The sequence below is a fragment of the Pan paniscus genome, chromosome 9 (genome assembly GCF_029289425.2).
Source record: "Pan paniscus chromosome 9, NHGRI_mPanPan1-v2.0_pri, whole genome shotgun sequence".
Classification (NCBI taxonomy): Eukaryota; Metazoa; Chordata; class Mammalia; order Primates; family Hominidae; genus Pan; species Pan paniscus.
Window position 1 is genome coordinate 64,930,394 of NC_073258.2, and position 13,857 is coordinate 64,944,250.

General features: G+C 40.3%; 1 protein-coding gene across 8 annotated transcripts in view; it reads left to right on the plus strand.

Annotated features, from left to right (window-relative positions):
- RTN3 (reticulon 3) overlaps positions 1–13,857 on the plus strand; it is a 78,338-nt gene that overhangs the window by 21,532 nt on the left and 42,949 nt on the right. For 6 of the 8 annotated variants that reach the window (XM_034932833.3, XM_034932831.3, XM_034932830.3 and 3 more), the window contains exon 2: positions 1,903–1,959. The exons of the other annotated variants lie outside the window; for them this stretch is intronic. In XM_034932833.3, the coding sequence (XP_034788724.1) occupies positions 1,903–1,959 (57 nt within the window). The remainder of the gene's footprint in view (positions 1–1,902; positions 1,960–13,857) is intronic. 8 annotated transcript variants of the gene reach the window in all.

Below are 13,857 nucleotides of genomic sequence, written 5' to 3' on the forward strand. Positions count from 1 at the left end.
CCCAAAGTGCTGGGATTACAGGTGTGAGCCACTGCGCCTGGCCTGCACTTTGCTTTTTGAGTTTAATTCGTAGATGGACTATGTCTACGTATACACTTAGCCTACCTTATCTCAGGTTCTACATCTGTGGATTCAACCAATTGTGGACCAAAAATATTTTTTTAAAAAACAACAATTAAAAAAACACAATTTTTAAAAACAATACAGTGTAACAACTATTTACATAGCATTTACGTTGTATTAGGTGTCTAAAGAATACTTGAAGTATAAGGGATGATGTGTGTAGGTTATATGCAAATACTATGCCATTTTATACATAGGACTTGAGCATCTTCAGATTTTAGTGGTGGGGGGTGGTGGTTTTAGAACCAATCCCCCTCAGATACCAAGGTATAGCTGTACCTCATTCTTTTTCATGGCAGCAAGTGTTTCATAGTTTGCATGTAACTTTAAAAAAAAAAACTTTAGGGGCCATGCTAGTCTTCTGTGTATCCCTCCAATTTTAGTATATGTGTTGCCAAAGCAAGTGATAGATGTAACTTTAGAGTATTCCTAATATTTATAACCAGAGCTTTTATGAATATCTTCATACACATATTTTTTTCTTTTTTTTTTTTGAGACGGAGTCTCACTCTGTCTCCCAGGCTGGAGTGCAGTGGCGCGATCTCGGCTCACTGCAAGCTCTGCCTCCTGGGTTCACGCCATTCTCCTGCCTCAGCCTCCCGAGTAGCTGGGACTACAGGCGCCCGCCACCACGCCTGGCTAATTTTTTGTATTTTTCATAGAGACGGGGTTTCATCGTGTTAGCCAGGATGGTCTTGATCTCCTGACCTCGTGATCCGCCTGCCTCAGCCTCCCAAAGTGCTGGGATTACAGGCATGAGCCACCACGCCTGGCAACACATATCTTTGTACATGTATGCAAATATGTCCATAGTATATATTCTTAGAAGTGTAACTGTAGAGTTAGTATTGTGCAGGGGGACTGGGAGGAGAATATGTGCATTTTAAATTTTGATACATGTTGCTGAATTAGAGGAGTATAATTTTATTTAATTAATTAATTTTTTTTTGAGAAGGAGTCTCACTCTATTGCCCAGGCTGGAGTGCAGTGGCACGATCTTGGCTCACTGCAAACTCTGCCTCCCGGGTTCAAGTGATTCTCCTGCCTCAGCTTCTTGAGTAGCTGGGATTACAGGCGTGCACTGCCACGCCTAGCTAATTTTTGTATTTTTAGTAGAGACGGGGTTTCACCATGATGGCCAGGCTGATTTCGAACTCCTGACCTCAGGTGATCCACCTGCCTCAGCTTCCCAAAGTGCTGGTATTACAGATGTGAGCCACCACGCCCAGCCTAGAGGAGTATAATTTTAGAAGATAGATTTCTCATGTAGTCCTGTTTTCCCCATGGATTAATTGTGATTTTTAAAAAAATATTTAGGGTCAACTTTGCATATTTGCCAATTAGATATTTTTAAATGCTTATATTAGTGACTTAACTCCTCAAAATGCATCCAGGAATGGTTAAAAGCAAATATTAATTAGTATTCAGATACTTATTTTCCCCTTCCCACACAGAGTAGCAGAGCAGCAGCATCTGTTCTTGAGGTTGTGCTTAATGTAAAATGCTAGGGGTTCCTCTTTTCTTTTTTTGAAGGTGAGAATGTTTGACTAAAAAAAAAAAAATGAATGGATTAACTTTTAGAAATGCATCTTGAAAATAAAATAAGGTTTTGCTACCAGGTGAGTGAAAACAATAATTGGAAATAAAGATTTGAGTTTTCCTCCTTGTTAAACCCAATGAAATTATGATGCTTGGCTCTTCCTCCCCATCAAAAAGAAAGTTAAAGTTAAAATTCCTGTGTGAGGTTGTCATATTCTCATGCTGTATATTTTCTTTCAGATTCCTTTGTTTCTTCCTCTTCCTCTCAGCCTGTATCTCTATTTTCGACCTCACAAGGCAAGTCTGTAATTTTTTTGTGTGCATTGGTAAAAGAAAAATGTTGAGAAAGAGGCTGTAACTGGGGATACGAGGCACAAGTCTTCTATTGCCCCAAATCCCCTAAAATAAAAACTAATTACAAGCTGATTCTTTCTATTTAGCAGTTTCCAGTGGGTTTCGTGTAATGGTTAATAAAGTAAAATGAGGCTGGGTGGACCCTGTAACATAGCATAAACTTCAGGAGTAGTTTTGAGTATTTCTTTAAAATTAAAAACTTGCCCACCAGAATTTGGAGCAGATAGAATTGTGGCTCAGAGGCCAGGTGCAGTTGCTCACACCTGTAATCTCAGCACTTTGGGAGGCAAAGGCGGGCAGATCACTTGAACTCATGAGTTTGAGACCAGTCTGGGCAACATGGTGAAACCCTGTGTCTACAAAAAATATCCGGGCATAGGTGGTGCATGCCTGTAGTCCCAGCTACTCAGGAGGCTGAGGTGGGAGGATTGCTTGAGCCCAGGGGCTGGAGGTTGCAGTGAGCAATGATCATGCCACTGCACTCCCCACTGGGTGAGAGAGCAAGACCCTGTGTCACCACCACCACCAACAGCAACAAAATTGTGGCTCAGGAAACACCCAACCCCTAGAATGCATTTAATATATTGTTTTGGAGCTATGAAACTGGTTTACAGAGGTAGCAGATTGGAAAAACAGTATAAAAGTGTGCTTCCACTGAACTAGAAAAATACCAGCCTAGCTAGGGTATTTTAATGTGAATTTATCTGAGACACGTCATAAAAGCTAGGCTAGTTCCAAATTGCCTACAAACATTGAACAAGTCAGTTATGTGACTTTTGGCAAGCAAGGCTTCTTGTCCTAGAGATTGAGTTGTGGCTTTGTTTTGTTTTGTTTTGTTTTTAATCTGTCAATCTGTAGGGAAGGGAATCAGTTTGTGGAGGCAACATTGCCAAGAAGCTGAAAGAGAGGGTACTATGTGCTTCATCAATTTATACTAATAATAAAGTATTATTTCATTCGCGCTGTTTTTACTAGACCCAAATATAGGTCAATTGAGAACCTTTATTTTAAAAGAGGAAAAAGTAATTAAAATCACTAGATAGATTGATAGATTTAAGAAGTCTTGTGCAAACAGTTTGTTGTTACAGGTCGAGTTCTCTAGCTGCAAAAGACTTATAAGAATAAAAACATAATGGGATTTAAAAAAAATTAGTAAAACTTTTGCCTGGTTAAATCTGCTTCTTAGGAAACATGGTAGGGAATTTTTTTTTTTAATTTAATTTTTTGTTGTTGTTGTTTTGAGATAGGGTCTCACTCTGTCACCCTGGCTGAAGGGCAATGGCACATTCATAGTTCACTGCAGCCTCAATCTCCTGGGTTCAAGCGATCCCCCCACCTCAGCTTTCTGAGTAGCTGGGACTACAGGCACATGCCACCATGCCCTGCTAATTTTTTAATTTTTATTTCGTAGAGACATTTTGCTGTGTTGCCCAGGCTGGTCTCGAACTCCTCAGCCAGTCTGGCTCAGCCAGTCCTTCCACCTCAGCCATCCACAGTGCTGGGATTATAAGCATGAGCCACCACCACACCTGGCCGACAATTTGTTTTAATTTAAACTGATGACATTAGAACCCCCAATTCCTTTATAATGTGCCTCATTGTGTGAATTTGGGTATCTTGTGGGCCAAATAATGACCTCTGAAATTAACATGTTTACATTAAAAGATAGAAATTTTGTTAATGTTAGAAAGTAACTCAAACATATGAAGTAGTTATATTGTTCTTGACATTTGGAACTTGACAATATTTTTATTTTTAAGGATTTTTTTTTCTCATGAGAAACTTAATAATTTAAGCAAATAGGTATTAAATTATTCTACTGTGGAAGAAAAATATGGCATAAATAGAACAAATAATTATTTCCTCTCTTGTAAGTATTTCAGATCTTTAAGAATACGTTCTAACCTTAAGTCACTATTTTTTTTCTTTTCTTTTTTCTTCTTTTTTTTTTGAGATGGAGTCTTACTCTGTCGCCCAGGCTGGAGTGCATTGGTGTGATCTCAGCTCAGTGCAACCTCCACCCAAGAATCACTCAAGCAGTTCTCTTTGCCTCAGCCTCCTGAGTAGCTGGGATTATAGGCGTGCACCACCATGCCCAGCTAATTTTTGCATTTTTAGTAGAAACGGGGTTTCACCATGTTGACCAGGCTGGACTCAAACTCCTAAACTCAAGTGATTCGCCTGCCTTGGCCTCCCAAAGTGCTGGCATTACAGGCATGAGTCACGTCGCCAGGCCAAGCCACTTTTTTCATATAGAAAAGGGATAGTTGATACTCTAAACGGTGTAACAGTGTAACCCATGGCTTACATACCTAATGTATAACGTTGAAAAGATAACTGTCATAGCTTTAAAAATTATTTTAATCCCTGGTTAACAACACTTACATGTACACTCAAGTAGAAGGGAGGTAAATAAAAAGGATTTAAATTAAAAATGAATGTTTTAATAGGCTTCAGTTTCACAGTGTGTATTAGAATTTGTAAGACAGCATACACTTATTCCTTTTTGCCTACAAAAAAATTTTTTTGACCAACGTAGATTGAGAATAGTCTTATTGTAGAAAGGTAATTAAGAATGCCCTATCCGACTGTGCGCGGTGGCTCACACCTGTAATCCTAGCACTTTAGGAGGCTGAGGCAGGCGGATCACCTGACGTCAGGAGTTCGAGACCAGCCTGGCCAACATGGCAAAATCCCGTCTCTACTAAAAATACAAAAACTAGCCAGGTGTGGTGGCAGGCACCTGTAATCCCAGCTACTCGGGAGGCTGAGGCAGGAGAATCACTTGAACCCGGGGGACAGAGGTTGCAGTGAGCCGAGATCACGCTATTCATTGCACTCCAGCTTGGGCGAAAGAGCAAAACTCCGTCTCAAAAACAAAACAAAAGAATGCCCTATCCTCGAATGGGTTTCATTTAACTTCTATTAGTAGCATTTTCTCCTGCAACAAACAAATAAACAAAACACATGATAGAAAAGTAGCCCAGTGGGGCCCTACGTCATTGGCAGTCTAGAGGTTAGCCTGTTCAGTTGTTTGAAGGAACACCTTGGCAGATGATTAGTTGTTTTCTAGGGTTGCCAAGACCGGTAGCTTCCAGTCTGCCTTAGTAAAAATAAGGGAAGAGGAAGCTGTTGATACATAGTTGGTTAACTGTATTAAAACCCTGAATGGAGATGAGGGCTCTGGGAACAGTCCACTTCCACACAGGCCTTTGAAAGTGACTGCTGCCACCAGCATGCACTTTGAGTCCGTCACTGACACTAACCCAACTAATTTCTTTGGCTTCATATACCTTAGCTATCTAGCCTTAGGGAAATTGTGTCTATTTTTATATACCCCAATCATATTAAGCAATATGTAGTAATAATAGGACTTAAAAAAAAAATAGAGACAAGGTCTCACTAGGTTGCCCAGGCTGAACTCCTGAGCACAAGCGGTCCTCCTACCTTGGCTTCCCAAAGTGCTGGGATTACAGGCATGAGCCACCATACCTGGCCTAAATAGGACATGTTAAGATTTAAGAATGACTTTTTTTTTTGTCCTGAAATACATATTTATCATTATTGGGTTTCAGGTAGATGCATGTATAAAAAATGTCATTGATTCAGACTGAGTTAAAGGCAGTTAAAGTTTTTAAAAGTAAATTTTGTGATATTTACTAAGTTGTACTGCTTTGAGAATACAGCTACATAAGCTAGGAAGTTAAACTTTTGATATGAATAGATTTCTAGTTAGAATGTCAGTGGAATAATCAGTTCCTTCTTCAATAAGTTGTACCCCTGAGTAGTCCTTGTCCTTGCAGTCTTTTGCTTATGGTTTCCTTTTTCCATCAAGCAACAGTTATATTTCAGCCTAATCCCTGAGAGTTTCAAAATAGTGGATTACATTTTAATGATGTTTTCCTGTACTTCATAAAACATACAAAGATATTGACAGAAGTATAGATGTAGTATGTGGCTAATTTTTATTGAACTTTTACTATGCCCAGTAAACTTCACATGAATCATCTCATTTAATCTTCATAAGCAGTTCTATGAAGGGAAGGGACTAGCTCTTTTACCAATTGAAATGACTTGAAAATGGTGAAATCACTTGCTCAAGGTAACACAGCAAGTAAGTGATAGAGGGAGGATGCCAAAGCCGTGGTCATAACTGCTGTACCTATAATAAAGATGATCAAATAAACTAGCTGTATTTTAGGGTTTAGACTTCTTTTTAGAGATGGCATTTTGAAGTTAGTATTAAAATCATGACAGCAGAAGAGGCAGATAACATTGTTTTGACCATATTATCACTATTAGTGATATAATTTAGTATCATCTGGGGTATATGCTCCCTCCAACAAAATCAAAATCAAACTGAAATTTTGTTTTACTTTTCAAAACCCTTGAGAGTGGAAGCTAGAAAATACTGTTTCTTTAGAAAACATTGGAAGAAAAGTAGGTGAAAATGAGATTGGAAAGAGAGGATCCATCCACCATGCCGCATTGGAAGCATTGCATTAATGAATGCTTGCATTCAATTTGACTAATGCAGTAGGCATCTGGAATAGGAAGTTACAACCCTGAACTTTGGGGGCAAGCATTGAGGAAAAAATAAATTTGCCAGTTACAGCCTTTTTTAAAAAAAAAAAAGAAAAACATTTTTCTTTGTACAAAAGAGACATTTTGTTTAGGATCTAGCTTGGCTGCAGAATGTCTGCTGGCTAACTTCCTATTTTGATGCTGTGGCTGCAAGTTGTTGATACTGTTTTGCACGAATTTGTCTTGTTTTGTGAACATGAGAAAATTCAAGTGTAGGAAAACCTATACCTGAATATTTCAAACCTCCCTCAAATGAATATGCATAGTATGGATATGAAAAAGTAAGTTAGTGGCTACTACAGGCTGGCACCCATTCTTCACTGATGTATATAGTTATTCCATGTTATAGATATCCTTTTAGTAAAAAGTAATGAATTTCTTAGGTGAGCAGGTAATTAATCACATGGTAACTATAACCTAATTTTAAATTATTTACTCTTTTTAGGAAGAACTCTTTGATATAGGATATAACATTCCTTATTCCTTAATTATAGATCACATTTTGTTTTTAGTAATTAAGTTATAAGTACTTGAATAGATGAGTACTAAATCTTTATCTAAGAGACACTTTGGGGAAAAAGAAGCAGAATAAACAGTGTATGAAGGGTTTTCAATTCAAATGTATTTACTCATAAGTATTTTTTGTTGGTTGTTTCTTTGTTTTTTAAGAGATGTGGTCTCACTGTGTTTCCCAGGATGGTCTCAAACTCCTGGACTCAAGCAATCTTCCCGCCTCAGCCTCCTGAGTAGCCGGGACTACAGGCGGGCACCACTGTGCCCAGTCTTAGACATTGTAGTTTTTTTGTTTTTTTTGTATCATGTTACTTTAAACTCCCCATCTTGCTCTGAAAGATAAAATACTCTAGGCATAAAAGAGAGAAATTTCTTCCTCAATTCCCATACCAGATTTTCTAGTCAGATGTGTTTTTTTCCTTATTCCAATAAAAATGCAGAATTACTGTACTTTAGAATTAGTATATGGAAGTGTTTAAAGTAGGCACGGGAAGACCGCTCCTGCTGTATGCCTTGGTACTCTTAAGTTGTGCAAGCCCCTCTATGTGAGGAGAAGCCGTGACAGTGGCTCCTCCTGTGGGATTTTTATGGGACTAGAGCTCTGAAGTATGGCCCTTATCTTTCTGCTCTCCAACACATACCAAATGTATTAAGGCTGTGGTTCTGAAACCAGTTTCGTTGCCTGGGAAACTTGTAATACAGATTCCTGAGCTCTGTCCTCCTTAGGAAGTTCTGAAGCAGTAAATCAGAGATAAAGCCCATGAAGAACTAGTAGTTGCTCTTAAGTTTGAGAGGGATTGTGAAAAATTGTGCCAAAGGCTGTCTTTGTGCTCGGTTATTAAATTGTTCAGCTGGTTGTACATTGAACTAAAATATGCTTTGACCCTGCTGGTGGTAAAGATCATTTGTGAAACATTTTGTTGAGGAAAATTTACTGGCTGGGTGTGGTGGCTCACGTCTGTAATCCCAGCACTTGTGGGAGGCCGAGGCGGGTGGATCACTTGAGGTCGGGAATTTGAGACAAGCCTGGCCGACATGGCAAAATCCCATCTCCGCTAAAAATACAAAAATTAGCTGGGCATGGTGGTGCACGCTTCTAGTCCCAGCTACTCAGGAGGCTGGGGCATGAGAATCACTTGAACCGGGGAGGTGGAGGTTGCAGTGAGCTGACATCAGGCCACTGCACTCCAGCCTGGTCGACAGAGTGAGACTGAGACTGTCTCAAAAAAAAAGGAAAAGTTATTTATCTTTCAGCGTTGGCTTAGAATTTCTTATATGTTGAGTTCTCTTGTGGGGTTTTTGGTTTTGTTTTTTGGGTTTTTTGTTTGTTTTTTTGTTATTTTTTTTTGAGACAGGGTCTCACTCTGTTGCCCAGGCTGGAGTGCAGTGGGTCAATTAGGGCTCACTGCAGCCTCAACTTTCCAGGCTCAAGCAATCCTCCCACCTTAGCTTCCTGAGTAGCTGGAACCACAGGCGTGTGCCACCACACCAAGCTAATTTAAAACAAAAAATTTTATTTTTGAGACGGAGTTTTCATTCTTGTTGCCCAGGCTGGAATGCAATGGCGCGATCTCAGCTCACCACAACCTCTGCCTCCCAGGTTCAAGTGATTCTCCTGCCTCAGCCTGCTGAGTAGCTAGAATTACAGGCATGCACCACTACTCCCGGCTAGTTTTGTATTTTTAGTAGAGACAGGGTTTCTCCATGTTGGTCAGGCTGGTCTCGAGATCCCAACCTCAGGTGATCCACCTGCCCCAGCATCCCAAAGTGCTGGGATTACAGGCGTGAGCCACCGCGCTGGGCCCTACAATTTTTTATAGAGAAGGGATCTGTCTCATTATTTTGCCTAGGCTCATCTAACTCCTGGGCTCAAGCAATCCTCCCACCTGGGCCTCCCAGAGTGTTGACATTACAGGCATGAGCCACTATGCCAGGCTGGGCTCTCAAGCATCTTTATCTGCATAGAACCTAGCACAATTCTTGGGATGCCATAGGCATTTGGTTTGTACCAACGTATTCAGACGTTGCATCACCTAAGACTTTGAAGTAGATAAAAGCTCTTTGAATTATCTTCCTTAATATGTGAATGGTAGGAGGGAAAGTGTCTAAAGCTCTACATGAGGATTTTCTGTATTATATACCAGATGAAGGTGGTTACAGTTTGCCAATATGCCTTTTCTCTCCCTAGTAAAAAGGCATGTGGTCTGGAGTCTCTATGTCAAGAGAGTTTTTTGAGAATGTGGTGTTTGGGGGCATTTATTGGGGATTTACTAAGTGGCAGATACTACTGTGAACATGTATTAACTCATTTAATCCTCACAACAGTTCTAAAGTTAGGTGCTTTAATTTTCCCATTTTGATGAGATTGGATTAAGCAGTTTACTCAAGGCCACACGATTAGTAATTGTGATTAAAGGACTTTGTGTGTGTTTTTTTTTTTTTTTTTGAGATGGAGTCTCACATTGTTGCCTGGGCTAGAGTGCAGTGGTGTGATCTTGGCTCACCGCAATTTCCACCTCCTGGGTTCAAGCGATTCTCCTGCCTCAGTCTCCCGAGTAGCTGGGATTGTAGGCATGCGCCACCACACTCGGCTAATTTTTTTGTATTTTTAGTAGAGATGGGGTTCTCCATGTTGGTCCGGCTGGTCTTGAACTCCTGACCTCGTGATCAGGACCAGCTCGGCCCCCAAAGTGCTGGGATTACAGGCGTGAGCCACCGTGCCTGGCCGACTTCGAATTTTTTAATAAGAATTTTTTGGCCGGGCGCAATGGCTCACACTTGTAATGCCAGCACTTTGAGAGGCCGAGGCAGGCGAATCACCTGAGGTCGGGAGTTCCAGACCAGCCTAACCAACGTGGAGAAACTCTGTCTCTACTAAAAATACAAAATTAGCTAGGCCTGGTGGCGCATGCCTGTAATCCCAGCTACTCCGGAGGCTGAGGCAGGAGAATCGCTTGAACCCAGGAGGCAGAGGTTGCGGTGAGCCAAGGTCACACCATTGCACTCCAGCCTGGGCAAAAAGAGTGAAATTCCATCTCTCAAAAATATAAAAGCATTTTTTATTTGGGTCTAAAAATTTAGAATTTAGAATATGACTACCAACTTAATTTCTTAGTCTTTGTTTCAGATAATATATCTCAGTGGAGTATTTAGAGTTTAAGAAGATGAGTAATCATGGAGCTGAGTACTTGATAAGTTTGAGAACATGTTCATGATCATTGTGGGGATATGACATTTTTTACCTCTTACCATATATCGATTCTCACCCACCCCCCATTTTTTGAAACAAGGTCTTGCTTTGTCACCCAGGGTGGAGTGCATGGCTCACTGCAGCCTCGACCTCCTGGGCTCAAGCAGTCCTCCCACTTCAGCCTCCCAAGTAGTCAGGACCACAGGTGTATGCCACCATGCCTGGCTAATTGTTTAATTTTTTTGTAGAGATGGGGTCGCACTGTGTTGCCCAGGCTGGTCTCGAACTCCTGGGCTCAAGCTGTCTCCCTGCCTTGGCTTCTCAAAGTGCTAGGATTACAGGCATGAGCCACCACACTCAGCTGATTCCCTTTTTAGTAAATCTACTAGATCTATGACTTTATTTGTTAATAATTAGAGTAGCACCATGTTTTTAAGTGATTAGAACTCTTGAAAATGAATATCCACACTAAATTCCATTATAGCAAAGAACTAATTTAGAAAATGTTCATAATGAGAGTTTTGATGGCGATTTGTTTTGAGTAGTGTTGAAAGGCTCTTGGAGTGCATGTGAAGGGATGAATCTTTTGAGAAAAGAAAGATAGTAGACATTTTCTGAGACATAAAATAATCCAGATTTATTCCACCAGACAGCTTTACAGTGTATAGTATTTTAACAGCTAACTGCCTTCAGATTCACTGGACTTTTCTGTCCTTTTGCCAGGTACTGACTTGGGCAACAGCAGTGACTACAAGTGCCATACTGACCAATTGGAAGAGTCTTTGCTTAAAAGGCTTATTAGTTTTTAGTCTTCATTCTATTTAATGTTTTCATGCCTTTATAAACTTTTTACTTCCAGCCCAATTTTTCCCATTGTCTTGGCACAGGTCAGCTGTGTCCAAGTTTGTTAGGGTTTCAGCTAGCCAAAAATGGTATTTTCATTTACTGAAATTCTAAACAAAATAATAAAAGTTAAAGCACAGATGATGATGCTACCTTATTTTTCTACATGTGGGAAAGCTTGATTGATAGTAATGATTAGCGCCTGCATCTCACAATCACTGAGAAATGAATGCAGCACTGAGCTCTGTTTACCCTCTAAGCTTGTCCCCAGAAAACAATATATACCCTAAATAGTAAGTTATAATATTTTTATTAGGGAACATTATTAGAGTTTTTTTAAATATATCTCGTAGCCATGTCATGTTAAATAATCTTTTTTCTTTTTTCCTTTTTTTTTCATTTTTCTCTTTTCTCTTCTCTTCTCTTCTCTCTTTCTCACTCTGTCACCCAAGCTGGAGTGCAGTGGCATGACCATGGCTCACTGCAGCCTTGACCTCCCAGACTCAAGCAATCCTCCCACTCCAGCCTCCCAAGTGACTGGGACTACAGGCACATGCCACCATGCACGGCTAATTTTTCTATTTTTTGTAGGGGCAGGATCTCACCATGTTGCCCAGGCTGATCTTGACCTCTTGGACTCAAGCAATTTTCCCTCCTCTGCCTCCCAAAGTTCTAAGATACAGGCATGAGCCACCACACCCAGCCTAAAGAATCCTTAATGTTTGAAGTCTGTCAGGCTATCATGGTGCTCAGCAGAGGATGTGTTAGTATTCTGAGAATAGGACTTCTAACTTTAGTTTTACCTGAGATTATTCTACACCTAACTTGAAACTTTTGGAGTACTAAAGGTTCAAAGAAGTTAAGAGAAAAGCAAAGCTTGATAAACTGACCAGTTTGTGTCCTGCTAAAGCATAGACAGTTTTACCATGCTCTTCCCAGTGACGTGAATATTCTTTGGTTAGCATTCAATTTGGTTGCTTGCTTTTTTGTTTAATCAGGCACTGTCACCACTGTATTATTGTCATCATTTTGCTTATTGATTTTGCTTATTGTCTGCCTTCCCCTCTGTGTTGTACGCTCCATAAAGGCAAGAAATTTTTTCTGTTTTATTCACTGCTTTAAGCCCAGTTTCTAAAACAGTGTCTGACACGTGGTAGGCACTCAATTAAATACCTGTTGAATTATTACTAATTCATTTTGTAGACTTTCATCTGTAAGATGACAGATCTGAATCATCTGAAATCTCCATCTCCATAAAACATATAAGCTGGCTGGGCGCAGTGGCTCATGCCTGTAATCCTAGTACTTTGTGAGGCTGAGGTGAGCAGATTGCTTGAGCTCAGGAGTTCGAGACCAGCCTGTGCAACGTGGTGAAACCAGATCTCTACTAAAAATACAAAAAATTAGCCAGGTGCGGTGGTGCACGCCTGTAATCCCAGCTACTTCGGAGGCTGAGTCAGGAAAATCGCTTCAATCTGGGGGGCGGAGGTTGCAGTGAGCCGAGATTGCACCACTGCACTCCAACCTAGGCAACAGAACTAGACTCTGTCTTAAAAAAAAACACAAAAAACACACAAAAAAACATATAAGCTGAACCTTCCCTGTGGGGTGGAGTCAGTTTGACTCACCTCAGAGTTGTTTGAAGAGAAAGGTTCCCAAACAGTTTTACCATAACCTTAGTTCACTGAATGTTTTGTGGTAGAAACACTGACTAGTAAGTTCAGTAACAATGCATGGCTCAGATTGTGGAATATTTCTGATTTAAATGTAATCTGTAGTACTTCACACTTCAGATTTTTGAACCTTTTAACCTACAATACTGGGCTTCATTTCTGTTATGCCCTAATCTAGTCATGCTGAATATCCATACTGTATAATGGTAGATGCAAACCATGTTTACTAAATTAGAACTACATATGAATTACAGTTTACTTCAAGTGTTTTGTTTTGGTAATATAGCTTTGCCACCAAGCTTTTACAGTTTTCCTTGAATGTACAAAGACTTTTTATTCTAATAACCAGATTACAGTTATACTATTTCTAAAGCTCAGCTCTTATTACATCAAGTTTCAGTGATGTGTTGAAGTAGGGGAACTTTATATGGCATTTCAAAACATTTTCATAATACTGGAATTTTATTTATTGTAGTAAAATATTTTTGTCTTTAATAAAATAATTTTGAATGAAGTCATAATTTTGCTTTTATCTGGTATTTGGATGTTTACATGAAAAAGGGAACATAAGCTGAATAAAGGTAATCCCAAAAGAACTTCTCTGTCACATTTTCCCAGTTACTCATTCATGCTCAAGGCATTGCTGTCCTGAGCCTACTTAGGTCTCAGCTGACCAAGCTGAATCTTTGATTCACTTATTTGGGGCTATTTATTTAAGACCCACTTTGTCCCAGCTCCAAAGATACAACAGTATGCAAGAAAGACAGCGCCCAGGGTGGGCATGGTGGCTCATGCCTATAATCCCAGCACTTCAGGAGGCCGAGGTGGGCAGGTTGCTTGAGCCCAGTAGTTTGAGACCAACCTGGCAATGTAGTGAGGCACCATGTCTGTAGAAAGTTTAAAAATCAGGCCAGGTGCGGTGGCTCATGCGTGTATTCCCAGCTCTTTGGGAGGCCGAGGCAGGCGGATCACGGGGTCAGGAGATCGAGACCATTCTGGCTAACACGGTGAAACCCCGTCTCTACTAAAAATACAAAA